The sequence below is a fragment of the Notothenia rossii genome (assembly GCF_949606895.1).
Source record: "Notothenia rossii genome assembly, chromosome: 5".
In the NCBI taxonomy this organism is placed as follows: Eukaryota; Metazoa; Chordata; class Actinopteri; order Perciformes; family Nototheniidae; genus Notothenia; species Notothenia rossii.
Window position 1 is genome coordinate 67,743,168 of NC_136903.1, and position 13,815 is coordinate 67,756,982.

General features: G+C 38.1%; 2 protein-coding genes across 4 annotated transcripts in view; both read right to left on the minus strand.

The window, feature by feature from the left end:
* Positions 1 to 377: 377 nt before the first annotated feature.
* On the minus strand, positions 378 to 8,645 carry LOC307038971 (glycerol-3-phosphate dehydrogenase [NAD(+)], cytoplasmic-like). The gene is made up of 8 exons (XM_079680647.1): positions 8,505 to 8,645; positions 4,574 to 4,751; positions 4,345 to 4,485; positions 3,141 to 3,279; positions 2,441 to 2,553; positions 1,766 to 2,002; positions 1,553 to 1,659; positions 378 to 910 (listed from the first exon to the last, which is right to left on the minus strand). The coding sequence occupies exons 1-8, from the start codon at positions 8,546 to 8,548 to the stop codon at positions 814 to 816; spliced, it is 1,056 nt and encodes a 351-aa protein (XP_079536773.1). The 5' UTR covers positions 8,549 to 8,645; the 3' UTR covers positions 378 to 813.
* A 1,273-nt stretch (positions 8,646 to 9,918) lies between these two features.
* smarcd1 (SWI/SNF related BAF chromatin remodeling complex subunit D1) overlaps positions 9,919 to 13,815 on the minus strand; it is a 40,481-nt gene continuing 36,584 nt past the window's right edge. For all 3 annotated transcript variants that reach the window (XM_079682978.1, XM_079682979.1, XM_079682980.1), the window contains 3 exons: positions 13,288 to 13,410; positions 11,930 to 12,031; positions 9,919 to 11,341 (listed from right to left, as the gene is read on the minus strand). In XM_079682978.1, the coding sequence (XP_079539104.1) occupies positions 11,288 to 11,341; positions 11,930 to 12,031; positions 13,288 to 13,410 (279 nt within the window). In that variant the 3' untranslated portion in view covers positions 9,919 to 11,287. The remainder of the gene's footprint in view (positions 11,342 to 11,929; positions 12,032 to 13,287; positions 13,411 to 13,815) is intronic.

Consider the following 13,815-nt stretch of genomic DNA (forward strand, 5'->3'; position numbering starts at 1 on the left):
TATCGACAGAGCATTGATGGAATACACTGGCATATGTTGTAGGACAGATGGCCGTTAATGATCGCACATGGGTTTCTTGCATTTTAATTGTTATCAAGTGGGTTCAAAATAAAAACAAAAGATTCTTATGAGGACATTTATAAATTGAATATTTTTGCAGCAATAATCCATACTCAGCCATCATTTATGAGGCCTCAGGCAGGACAGGTGCTATAAGAAAGGTTAAAGTAGACATGGCTAGAAAATGGTAAAGGTGAAGAGTTTAGAGTGGCAGCCTGACTGAGCTCAGGTCAGATTACAGGGAGTCTGCTGCAGAGTGTGTCCTGGAGGCACACACCAGCAAGTGAAAACGAAAACATTACACACGAACACAGGCATCAAGTTCAATAATTTATTCCAAAATAAATCATTATAAGAAGTCCAGAAGAAAAACAACACATTTGAGTGTTAAGGCAGGGTACGGCACTTTCATTTTATAAATTATGTCACATTTAGTAAGATTAAGGTCAGGGTTTGAATATCGTGTAAGGCAACGTGATTAAAATCCCTTAAACTTTTAAGACTGGGTAGATTTAATACAACAACTTGTTTCGAATCAGTAAAAACAGAAGTAAGGGTTTTCTGTCCATAATACGACAGAAGCGGGTCAACAAAGCAGCGCAGGTATTTTCTGTTTGAGATTTAAACATCAAGGTAGTCAGGTTTAGGCATAGTCTTCACCTAACATCCCCCCTGAAATGACCTGGGTTAGACAGTAGTTCTAGTGTTAATCCTTTCTCAGCTTTCACCTGTTCATCAGGCTGCTGTCATCCATCACATGTGCTCTGGGTGGTCCTGCAAACATTTGATGAACTCTGTCACTGGATGGCCGTTGAAGCAGACATTGTGAACAGCAGTGAAGAGAGGAAACCTGGCGAGGTAAAATAAATAATTTAAGAACAATGGATATTACCAAAGAAAAGGTTGGACATTTTGGGAAATTGTCCTATTGGCTTCCTAGATTAGAAGATTGGTACCATATCACTTTTGTATTTATTAAAGAAGCAAAATATGACAAAGCAAGCTGTTTTCTACTGTTTTTCTACTGTGTCTTAGCTGACACCTTTAGCTTCATATTTACTATAATAACATGAGGGCGGTACCGATGTTCTCAGATAACTCACAGCAAGAAAGGGTATGATTGAAATGTCCCACTATTCCTCAACATTTTTGCATAACATGATGTGAACACAATCACACATTAGGTCGAGATAGCATATTCAAATGGACCCAGTTGTACTGACACGTATCAGTAATTGTAGTAATGATAATGTCCCAACAAGCCGTATCTTTTGGATAATCCCTGATTTGTCTCCAGGTTCACATTTTACTGCTTCCCTTCATTGGTCTGCTACCTTTTCAAAAACAATTTATTATGTCTTACTTACTTTAGCTGTGCTTTTAAAATAACCTCTCCATAAATATGTTCACTCACTTATTTTCTTAGCACAGTTTAGGTTGTGAATGTTAACATGGGTGTATGCGTGTGCTGGACAAAATAAGACAAACTTACTTCTCCACCAGTTTTTTCTGTTCCAAGATAACGTGGACCTCTGATGCGGTGGCTGGACCCTGAAGCTTCTGACCGTTCAGCAGCTCCTTCTCTAGCTGCTCGATGCTCTGAAACAAAAGATTGTTGTCATTGTTTAAGTGTCTGATAATCCTTTTCACGAGAAGGGAGTGATAAAGACAAACACAGAGGAAGACGAAATCTGTTCACTCATACTTTTCCTGTTTTGGCGAAAGCCTCTCCGATCTTGCGGTTGCGTCCACCGTAGCAGGTCGTGATGAGGTCAGCGATGCCGCAGCTCTCCAGGAAGGTGGCGGGGGAGACGGGGCAGTTTGTGCAGAAGATCTTGGCGAAGGCGATCATCTCCATCAGGCCAAGACGGATCACCGCTGCCTTGGTGTTGTCGCCGAAGCCCAGGCCATCACAGAATCCTGCTCCCACTGCCACAATGTTCTGCAGACACAAGAGCACACGCTGCTGTCATTGAGTTGCACTTTTTACAGGTTGGGGTTAGTACTAATGCACAGGAGGAATCTCTAATAGATCCCGTTTTATCTCTTTAATGCCTTTGATGCATACACATACCCTGTTGAATACTGTTTACATATTGAAAAAATTCCAAATATATCAAAAACACAGTGAGATTATAAGTGATAAGAGGTTTTTTGTATCCATTCTGCACCTTCAAGATGAGCAGATGCAAATGGTGAATTGAATAGATTTATATAAAACATTATCTTCTGCATGGAATTCTTTTGATATTTTGGAACATTTCAACTTTTATGTATTTTTTAGAGAGTACAGACATTGAATGACATTGAAATTTTTAAGGCACTCAGATGCTGGTGACAATAGAAATAAGTAAATGTATTTTGAAGGAGGAGAGCTCACCTTGAGCGCCCCGCAGATCTCAACAACATCAGCCTCCTCCACCACAGTCACACGGAAATTTGTGGTCTGCATCAGCTCCTTCAGCATGGGCCAGTGGGCTTTGTCTTTGCAACCTGTGTCCAAAGGTTACAAATAAATCAACACCATTTCCCATAGTGCAGCACTTAAGAAATGCATACTGTATAAAACAATAAACATGCATTGGTAAGACTAGACAGAAGGAATAACACTGTTTTGTTCCATCAAAACCATTCAAAATTAATTTCTAAAAGTTATATATTAAATAGTAAGGATTTCTTTTTTCAGACACACCAAAATGATGTGTGTTTTTTAACTTAATTTCAAAACATATTTTACACAGCGTAGCCCAAAGTTTTACCATGAAGATTACCATGTGGTCTACATAACATAGGAAAACCAAATCTGAGGCATGACATTACACCTATTTGATGAGTTTTGAACAATATAATATATGTTAATTATATATGTAATATCAATCAGTCATGTTGCTCACTGCGATTCTTTCTCAAAGTTGCTATTTACAGCTAAAAACATGTCAACAGAGAGTTGTATATTATAAGCATGCATCGAGACTCAAAGCAATACTGTGCTCTACTTTCATAGTAAAGTCCTATCCAAAGGACAAATTAAATTAGATTCCCTTAATTATAGGCATACAATGTCCATCTGTCCTCCGTACCAATGGTTGTTTCACAGAACTTCTCGTCAGCGACCTCGTTGGCGATGTTTGCTCCCATGAGGACCATCGTTGTGATGTCCAGCTTCCCTCTGATGACCTCTGAGATCAGCTTCAGCCCCTCTGGACCCGCATCCACCCCCTGGAGCAGGAGGAAATACAAAACAAATCAACATCAAGTTTAAAAATTAGTATGCAGAAATACTTTCCCTTTGTTTTGTGCATAGTGAAATTCCTGCTCCAGAATGATACAAATCTGGTATACTTCCTAATTAGTTTCACCTACAAATACTTGCTTTGAGGTATTGGTGCATAGCAAAAAGAAATACATTAATAGAAAATACCGGAAAAATGCAATTAAAGTATTAAAAGCCCTATTAAAAATAGTTATGTTCTTGCCATTTAAGCTTCTTTGAATTTGAAATATGACATATTATAAATGTATAAGTACTGTTCACGTGCTGTGTGGATCTTCTTTTGGATTCTTACATCACAGACATTATGATGTTACAACCTAGCAAATAACTAATAAAAAGTGAAAATTGTTAAAGGTCCCCTATTATACTGTTTTTCATCAATATATTATAGGTCTCAGATATATAAAAACATGTCTCTGAAGTGTTTGGCTCCAAACACCAAACAGATCATTGCAGCATCCCATAATCCCCTCTGTTTCAGCCCTGTTTCCAAAGTACTGATTCTCTGTCTGTTACTTTAGATGAAAATAAGGAGCCACGCCCCTCTGAGAGATATTTGGTTAAAAAGAACACAATGGTGCTCTAGGAGGAGATTAAGGTGATAAGGTGGGCGGGGGTTACCTTGGTTGGTTATTGGCTAATGGTTACACAAGCCAAAAAAAAATGTATGACACCATCAGTGGCCAAAATCTGATCAGCTCATTTTCAGACAGGTTTTTATATAAATTGATCAGGACAAAAAGAGAGAGAATCTTTTTTCCTGAAACTTTCAGAATCTGTCTACACAGAGGGGACACAGGTTTATGTATAAAGGACATGAAGTGGATTTGACATAATAGGTGACCTTTAAGTAAAAACATATTGACCAAAAAAAAAGAAAGTTTCCCCTTAATTACTCAGCAATGTTTATATCCAAAATAGGTCAAGTTGGAGTAGAAATGTCAAGAAATGTTGCAAATATTATGTTATAGTACCATATGTTTCCATATCAAACGTAAGAAAGACGTTACCTTGATGAGTGACATGCCTACAGCATCCTTCTTGATGTGGTCTTTGATGGTGTCACACACTCTCACGATGAACTGGTGAGGGATCACGAAGATCAGGATGTCGGCTCCTTTCACAGACTCAGCTAAGTCTGGAACAGCCAACTGAAGGAGAGAGAGGAAAGATGGTGAAACTTTACTTTATATCACAACACCAGAAAGTCATAAATGTAATCCAAGAGTGTTTGTTTACCACATTGGGGGGCAGCTTGTGGCCGGGCAGATATTTCACATTCTCGTGGTCGTTGTTGATGATTTCTGTGAGTTTACGTCCGTTCACCGTCTCCTCGAACACCCACATGTTCACTGTGGTGTCGAACCCGTCATACTTGGCTGCGTTGGCACCCACAATCTTGGCAATGGCAGAACCCCTGTGGACATGGTACACAGTGAGAGACAGCGGCTTGTTGTACTTCAAGTTTCCCAACAAAGATTAAATGTCCTGATGTTTTCTGTTATGTTGAAATTATACATTGGTTTAAATTAATGGTCCTGAAGTGATACTAGAGAAAAATATATGAAAAAGTTGTCTGAAATCCATTCATAGGTTTGACAGTTTATATTGTGTTAAGGAAATTGTGCGATCAAATGAACCTGTTAAGCCCCAAGCCTGTTTTTCAGGTTTCAGGCTCGAAAATGACATTCCCAGAACAAATGACCATGTCTTCCCTTCTAAAAGGGTTAAATGAATAATCTTTTTTCTCAAAGTAATGATAAACCTGTGAGTTGGATGTAGAAAAGTCAGAATCAATATAGATGTTTTTTATTTTAAAGAAAATTCAGATTGAACATGGTAAAAAACTGTAAATGATAGTGTCCGTCCAAAATATATTTTGTACTTATAGTGAGAACTAACCTTGGATGATGGGTTAGTAGACTAAAAGCTTTAGGAATCCAAAGTACAACATATAATAAGTACCCTGTATCAAGATTGATGCAAAACAAGTGATATTTGACCTTTTTTAGACAGATTTAGCACAAAAAACTCTTCTGGGGCCATTTGGGTGGATTTTCCTTATCTCTGGCCCCCCTTCTTCGATTTTGACATGTGACATCTCTTTCTGACCGTTAGAAGCAATAGAATCGAAGGGAAATCGTCCCGCACACACTCAAGTAAAAAAAAAAGATGGCGTCTTCGCGCATCCAATCTCGCTACAGAGCATAAGAATGCCCTGCTCTACTATTTGAAAACAGAATTGCAGTTGTATTGCTTATAGATTATCAGAACATTTCAAAGGGGACACTGCCACATTGGATATTAACCTATGGATTAACTACATCATCGTTGTTATCGTTTTAATGCCATTGAAGACCAGTTTTGACCAGACAAAACCAAGGTAAGCCATGTTAGCGTTGTAAGCTACCTAGCGCCACATGTTTTGATGTACGTTTTTGTTGATAACGTCGCGAGTTTGTATCTTTCAGTGTTGAGGTGGGCAGCGTTAGATTCTGTGTTTTTACGATCATAAACGATGTGTTGGATGTGCAGCTAGGATAAGTAATAAGGGAGCTAGGAGTTATTTAAGCTAGGAGTTATTTAATAGTAATAGGTTAGCATTTTTCGCTCGGGGCCAATTCAGAGGCTCACTGTTAGCATTGTGTGATTTTTTGGGGAAAAAAAATATGAAAAGGTTAGTTAAATTTAGGGGTGCACCGAATGGGAAATTCTTGGCCGAAACCGATACCGAAAATAGGAAACAGTTGGCCGAAAACCGAATGCCGAAAGGCCGAAAATGATTAATAGAAATATATATATATAGAAATATATATATATAGAAATATATATATATATATATAATGTATACATTTTTTACCAATGTTGTTCAGCTTCCTGATTATGGAAAAAGACATGATTATGGCAACACTTAACTTAAATAATAATCACTATTATGGGTCCATAAAACATTTATTCAGCACTTTTGAATGCATACAGTACATTAATTCCAAGTCAAGTGCATTTTCTTTTCTCTGTAGGATAACTACAACAAAGTGCATTCAGAACAAAGCCAAGGTGCTTTAAAATAAACATCTAGGCCAGTAGGCCTACAACAAAATAGTGTAAATAAAGACTGTAACAGCCAGGCCTTCAACAACAACAAATGCACCTATAACTTTGGTAACCTAACGTGTTGTTGTGATGACGTAATCAAAACGCGGCGACAAGCACGGCGCGCGACCATGCTCGCGGCTGGCTCACAGCCAACATGTCTGCCGCTTGGACATATTTAAAAATATCAGAGAGAGAGGCGCGGATTGCGATTTGTAAAACGTGTTCGGCTGACATTTCTCGAGGGGGTGTAACTGCAAAAACTTTCACCACTTTGGGATTACTCCACTACTTGAAATCAAAACACCCGGACAAATATGCGGAGTATGATCAACGTAACCCTGTTCTCTGACATTCAGTGATATTTTTTCGGTGCTAAAACCCTTTCGGCCGAAACGGCCTTTTTAACCATTTTCGGCCGATAATTTTTGGTGGCCGAATATTCGGTGCATCCCTAGTTAAATTAGTTTTTTCCCGTTATATGGATATCAAATGTTCATAGTTTATTAAATATTAAGTTTCCTTAGACGTTGTTTCCTGCAAATGACGCGATTTCGGCGCCGGAACCGGGTCCGTGGGGCTTAAGAGGCATTGCTAACCTTAGTTTCTCTGATTAGGTCATCTCTTTGGGAGTGAACCTTACATCTATGTGTGACCAACACTTGTTTAGGGGGTGAGGTTTTTGCATACTGTGTCTGGGGGGTATCTGTATATCCCATTTGTCTTGTCTTGTGGTTTTGCATACAGTGCCCCCTGGTATCAGCTGGCCTCCCAGAATGATGTTGTAATGTATCTTATAAAGAGAGCCTGTTTCACTCAGAACAGGATGTTCTCTTTGGAGGAGACATCATACTTGCAAATATAAAGGTCCTTATTGCTTCTAATACGAATATTGTGTTGCTGTACATTTGTTATCTAACTGATTATTCTCTCTAGAAGACCACAGCTGATTTTAAAGCTGCTACGACAATTGTTTTCTGAAATTTTTAATTCATGTATTTTTACCAAAAAAAGTGATTTGCTTTAGATTATTTGTGATTGTTTCTAATAGTTGGTGATTGCTAAAAAGACAGTAGTGTATCTACTACCAATAGTGAACAGTTGTTAAATGACACGTAACCCTTGACATTTGTAGTGAACACATTCAGTGTCACATAACTGGAATAGTTCTTCAGCTGTTTTCCCGGACAAGAATCATACTACAGGTGTGAAAAAGAAGACCTGACAAGAGAGGAGATGTATTTTAAGACTGTAGGCTATTTAATATCAACATAAGCTAAGAGCAGCCACTTAAACTTTATTTATATCAAATAGAGAATAGGATAGACTACACTGGCAAACGGTCCAGCACCTGATTATTTCTCCAATATCATTTTGACTTTTTTCCTGTCACAACTGTCCTTATTCAAGAAATGAGTTAAGTATTTTCCATTTGATCCTTCTTTATTCTTTAAATCCACTGTTTTTACTTTGCAGATTGAGTTTTTGCATACATGATGAATGAAGTACCAAAAGTATCTAAATCTCTCTTGACCAGCAACAGAATTATAATTTTGCATACATGTTAGTGCATTTATAATAATGACTATTAAATACGATTTAATATTAACTGACAAGAGTCACAACACTACATCATGAGTACTTCTATACATAACATGTCTGTTACAAGTTGCTTATAATACTACAGTCCTACTTTTTTGTATAAACAGGTTTGAATGCAGGTCCATTATTACCACTTTACTTTTATGTTAAGTATCTTTCTTAATACTACAGACTGCTCTATGTCGTGCAGGCTGAGGGATATCAACACCTGAAGGCTGACTCAACACAAACATTGTAGTTATAAAAAGCGGGAAATGACTTCTAAATAAATATTTTAGGAGTTCAAGTTTAAAACCCTATTGAAAGCAAAATACATTTTTCAGTTCTTAACTCTATATTAATTATGTTTCAGCTTTACAAAGGATGAAGTTGCATAGGCTATGTTCCTCCAATATTTCATTTCAATACAGAAGACACACTTCTCTATTTCAGCTTCAAACTACTCAAAGTTAATACAAGTAGTGATTTTACTCACCAGTTACCAGAGCCGATCACACAGATTTTCTTCGGTGCTGCCATGATGTGTTTGACCTTCCAGACGGAGCTGCTGCGGGTGCGGACACATACTGAAGCCGGCACAAAGTGTATTTATACCGGACACACATCTGAGGCTGGCCCGCCCTCTGCGGCTGGTTGGTCTGCTCGCTCGCCTCTCAGGGACACACTCGTTCTCTTTATATCTCTCACACACACACGCACGCACACACACACACACTGAATAATCCAGTTTTAACTCAATTTGACCAATTTGAGAAGTAGCCCTATTTTATGAATAGCAACTACATAGAAAGAGTTTTTGGTCATAAAAAAAAAATAGAATATCAACACCTTGAAGGTTAAAATGTGATGAAATATAACAAGTAAAATCTCAAATTAAGAAAAAATAATTGCACTTGCAATTTCACGTTTAAACATTTGTTGGTGAAATTAATTCATTGGGTTATTGCATTCTTGTAATGAGGAAGTGAACGACAATCATAGGAAATGCCGGTCCATAATACATAAAACTGAATTAACCAGTTGGCAGAAAATGAATTTACAACAATCTCTAGCCAGTTAATAATTGATTCCCTTGCCAAAGATTGTTTTAGAGTTCAAGAGTGAAATTAAGTTGGGGAAACTACATAATTACATGTTTTTCATTACTATATTTCAGAGTTATTTTGAGAGAACTGTCATTCACATATGTACGTGGATTTTTCATTTTACCTTTAAACTTCTACCAAAATTAATTTCATATTGAAATACAGTTGTTAGTACTTTACTTTGTTTCTAACAGTTGTAGTTCATTTTCAGATTAAGAATTGATATAAGAGAACATGACAATAAAACAAAATGCCATGTTGGAGGTCATTGGTTGACGACTGATTTTGCTTACGACCTGAAAGCAAAAAGCTCCAGCTGGGCCTTTGTTGCTTTCAGAGGTCTTTGAGTTGTTAGTTTCACTAGAAGTGATTCCCTCTCCAATCTCAGATAGTTCATGTTAATGACTTTTCAAGGACACTTTAAGTCAAAACAATGGACTAAACTCAACTGCAGATACACTGTAACACGACCTTGAGCAGCTACAGCAGAACAACTCTCTTACTTTCAAGAACATTTTGCTATTGATGATTTTAAAAGGGTAGGATTTGGATTGAGGACATCTTTTGTAAATAACTTTAATATTGTTGTAGTGGTATTTTGGTAAATAATATCAGTACTTTTTCCACCACTGATTTTTTCATTGACACTTTCTGTCTTTTGTGAAAGTGCACTTAATTGGGGACATTTTAGTAACACTTAAAGGATATTTGTTGCATCTTTTAGAGCAGTATTTTAAATTTAGAACATACAAACAAATCACCTGAAAATCATAAACAGTTAAATCAATAACTTGGACACTAAGGTACATTTTAAATATCCTTTATTATAACATAAGAACATACAGAAAAATAGGTTTGGTCCATGAAAAAGTCTGCAGATTCAAACAGTACTACAGTTTCCCCCAGTGTGGCTTATTTCATCCCAGAGGTTCCCACCGCTCATTTCAAATCATGTACCTGCCCAAACCCACATTAGTGTATTCTTGGAATTGTTAATTAAATGCAGACACAGTAAAGTTTCAGCCAGGACTCCTCTGCCCTCTCTAACAGGGAAACGACCATTAAGCTCAACCAGTTGTCAGTCCTCAGCCAGCCTACGAAACACCTACGACTCTTTAAATCGTGTTCATGGCTTCTCTGCACATATTTAGAAATACACAAATCTGAAAAGCAGAATATTGAACTTTTCCCAGCTTACAGGCGATGTGAATGCCGTTTACATTTCATCCCGCAGAGCAGCGAATCGTCAAATGTGACTGTTGTCTTTATGTCGAGGAGAGGCCAATCACTGAGCGAGGCTGATCCATAATATAAATACTGGTTCAACTATCTGAGCGTAGACAAAGGGTTAAGAAAAACATCTGCAGGATTAGAGATACATTTATACTTCACATCCATCTTCAGTTTTTTTACTGCTCAGTATTTACAAAACTATATAGACTAGAGGTACTCATACTAGCTACTTCCTTGATAATCTGTACTAGATAACAAGACACATACTGATATAATAATACATATTTAAAAACAAGAATCATTGATAACAAAAAAAGAAAAGAAAAGGAGAACTTCATACTAAATGGCACCCTTTACAAAAGTTGTATATTCTTCCATGATTTAGCTTTAAACATCCCTCATACACCAGACTACGGCACAAAACCAACCAATGAGAGCTTAAGAAAAAGGACACATGGAGCCAATGAGCAGCAAAGCAGCTCAAATGATTACAAACACAATCACAACCAATCGAATGGGCCAAGGAGAGCCAAATGTTAGTTTGCTTTCCATCTGATTTAGGGTCATTTTAGAATCAGGGCCAAAATGCATCAAAGTCGTCCTCTGATTTTTCGTTTGTGTACAATCTGTACTGTTGTGTGCACAACGTATCAAAATGAAAGGAATGCTTCAAGGTAAGGCTGAGACATGCAAAATATATTGTGCTCCAGGAACTCTGGTGTGAGGAGAAAAAAAGAAAGAATTACAAAAAAGTGGAAGTAGCAAAAAGAGCGCAACAGAAGTCGTGCTGCAGGGTGAAGAATAAACAAAAAATAAAAACAAAGACATCCTATATATCGGTAAAGCCAACTACTATCTATGCCAGAAGACTCTGGGAGGAATTTGTTTTTCTCATCCCACACGCGCTCACACATTAGATGTCCCCCATGGAAACGTTTGTTTAGGTGTTCCTGATGCCGAGCGCCGTCTCCAGCTCCTGTCTCCTCTGCTGGACCTGAGAGACACGAGGAAACATCTAATCACCAGGACACAAAGCACTGAGGAGACATTCAATAAATGATAAAGCAAGAGTTTACAGCCATGCTACAGAACTGGTGTTAAGATGTAATGCTGACATTATTCAACAGAGCGTTAGCGTGTATAACGTTAGCTAAAAGTCAACCATTTTGATTGCTTCATTGTTTTCCTATTGGTTTTGTGGAGCATATACACTACAGATTTAAACGTGTATAGGAAATAGCTATAGTAAACTCTGATAACTATTGGCATGTATGACTATTCTCAGAAATGTTGTGAGAAAGAACAATGAAAAGATATCAGAAGATAAAACAACTAATCAGCAGATTTATTGATTAGAAACATTTACAGAATTGCCTGACATGTAAACATCTGTAGCTCTTACTATCGGATCACAAACAGCTAACAATACCGGTGTCATCACATTTGTACGGGTGATATGACAAACTCGGGGAAAGCTACATTTCTGCACACAAATACAGAACAGTTCATCAATTAGCTGTTGAGATAAATAAGTGTCAAAAAATAAAAGACAAAACATAGGAGTGGGAATCATTTGGATTACCTTGGAGTAGAAGTAGCGGCAGACGGCCTCCTGAGCCCACGGCTGGTAGTAAAAGTCGGCTCTCCGCTCTTCTTCTGGGTTTCCGACCACATCGGTCATGGTCTGTGAACAGAGAAAGACACGTTTACACAAAACTCAACCTCGACTGGTCCTGCTGGGGAGAAATGCCATACCCCCGGATCATGAAAGGATAAACAACATCTATCAAACGCTGACGCAGCTATGACAAACATGTCGTCACAAAAGAAACGGTTATCTTTGTAGACTTGTTGGACAGTGACTGAGAGCAGCCGGTGAGATCTAATCGAATTTGTGGAATTTCCCAGCACGGGGCTGAACACACACTGCAGGAGGGCAGCAGCTGGTCAGCAGCCTATTGGCTCACTCAGCGGACGGTGGAGGTGAACGTGAATCGAGTCGGACATGTTATTAAATGTTTCACGCTTCATTTGGACTCTGCCCTCTTGCGTTACACACGAGTGAGCAATGTCCTCGTACTAATGTAATCAAGTCCTCTTTGCCTACATTCAATTCAGAAATTAAAACCGGTCTCCAAATATTAACCTCAAACATGACCTCAGGAATCTACGGAGCTGGTAACACCAGAGGGTATGTGTGTAATTGTTGTTTTGATGTTCCTTTTTCTGAACCTTGACATTTTATATCTGACATTAGCTGTCAAGTAAGGTTTAAAAACAAATATCGCAAATCGAATTGCAATCGCAATATGTGTCAGAAAAATCGCAATTAGATTTCCCCCCAAAATCGTGCAGCCCTACTGTCAAGTAGACGTGTTTTATTGACATTCCTCAATGTTTTGTTATAGTTGCTAAGTCTGAATGGGTTTTATAGACAGAGTCATGCACATGTATACGTCCCAAAAAACTATTTTGTTTAATGGGCTTTATAAAATCTGTATAGCACATGACATCTTCTATTGAGAGACCTTCAATTCAAATAAACAACAAGTATACAGACAGAAATTACGTTACTACAAATGGAAAATATGCATTACAGGCCAAATGTAGTCGGCAAAAACAACTGTGATAAATAATATTAGCAAGTTGGTGGCGCAGCAGCAGCAATAGTTAAGAATAGTCACGACAGTAAACTATTTTTTTATCCAATAATGGATTTCTCTGCTCAACATTTACACAAAATGGCAGTACGTTTACTTTTCTGAATTACTGACACAATAACTATATATTATCTTTCAAACTTGACCCAATTTAAAATCTCACAAAACATGAAAGGATGCACAGTTCATTGACATCTTTATTGTTTTGACGCAGAAGCAACATGGCGTCTGGAGAGATACCGGGCTCCAGATCAGATCCGGCGGTGACGGACTGACTCACCTTGAGGTCTCGGCACTGGGACTGCAGCCAGTCGTTGATAAAGCCCTGAGGGTCTCTGGCAAAACTCAACATGAACTCTCTCTGGGTCTTCAGCTGGTTTATGGTCTCAATGGTTTCATGGATCTGAGGATAATAAAGAGAATGTTTAACAATCAAAACGGTTAATAAGGTATTAAATATGATTAATAAATGGAAGGATGGAGAACTGGCGTTTCTTTAATAAGCCTTTTACATCCAGTATTCTTCAGATCAGCAGTTTCTAAAGTGTTAAACAGCAGCAGTTGTGAGGCATGTTTCACAGGACAGTATTGACAGAGAAACTTTAACAGGCTTTGCGACAAACAGTTTCTGATATCAGGCAGTCGCCACAATAAAGTCACAGAATGAATGGCGCCTATCAACTATAAACAAGCTCCCTTTAAAACACGGCTGACACAACAAAGACTAAACAGTAGGGCCGTCTATAGGGGGAGGTCTCCTCGTCTTATCAATATGATTGAAGCCAAGGTAATAGCAGCTAGCAGGAGG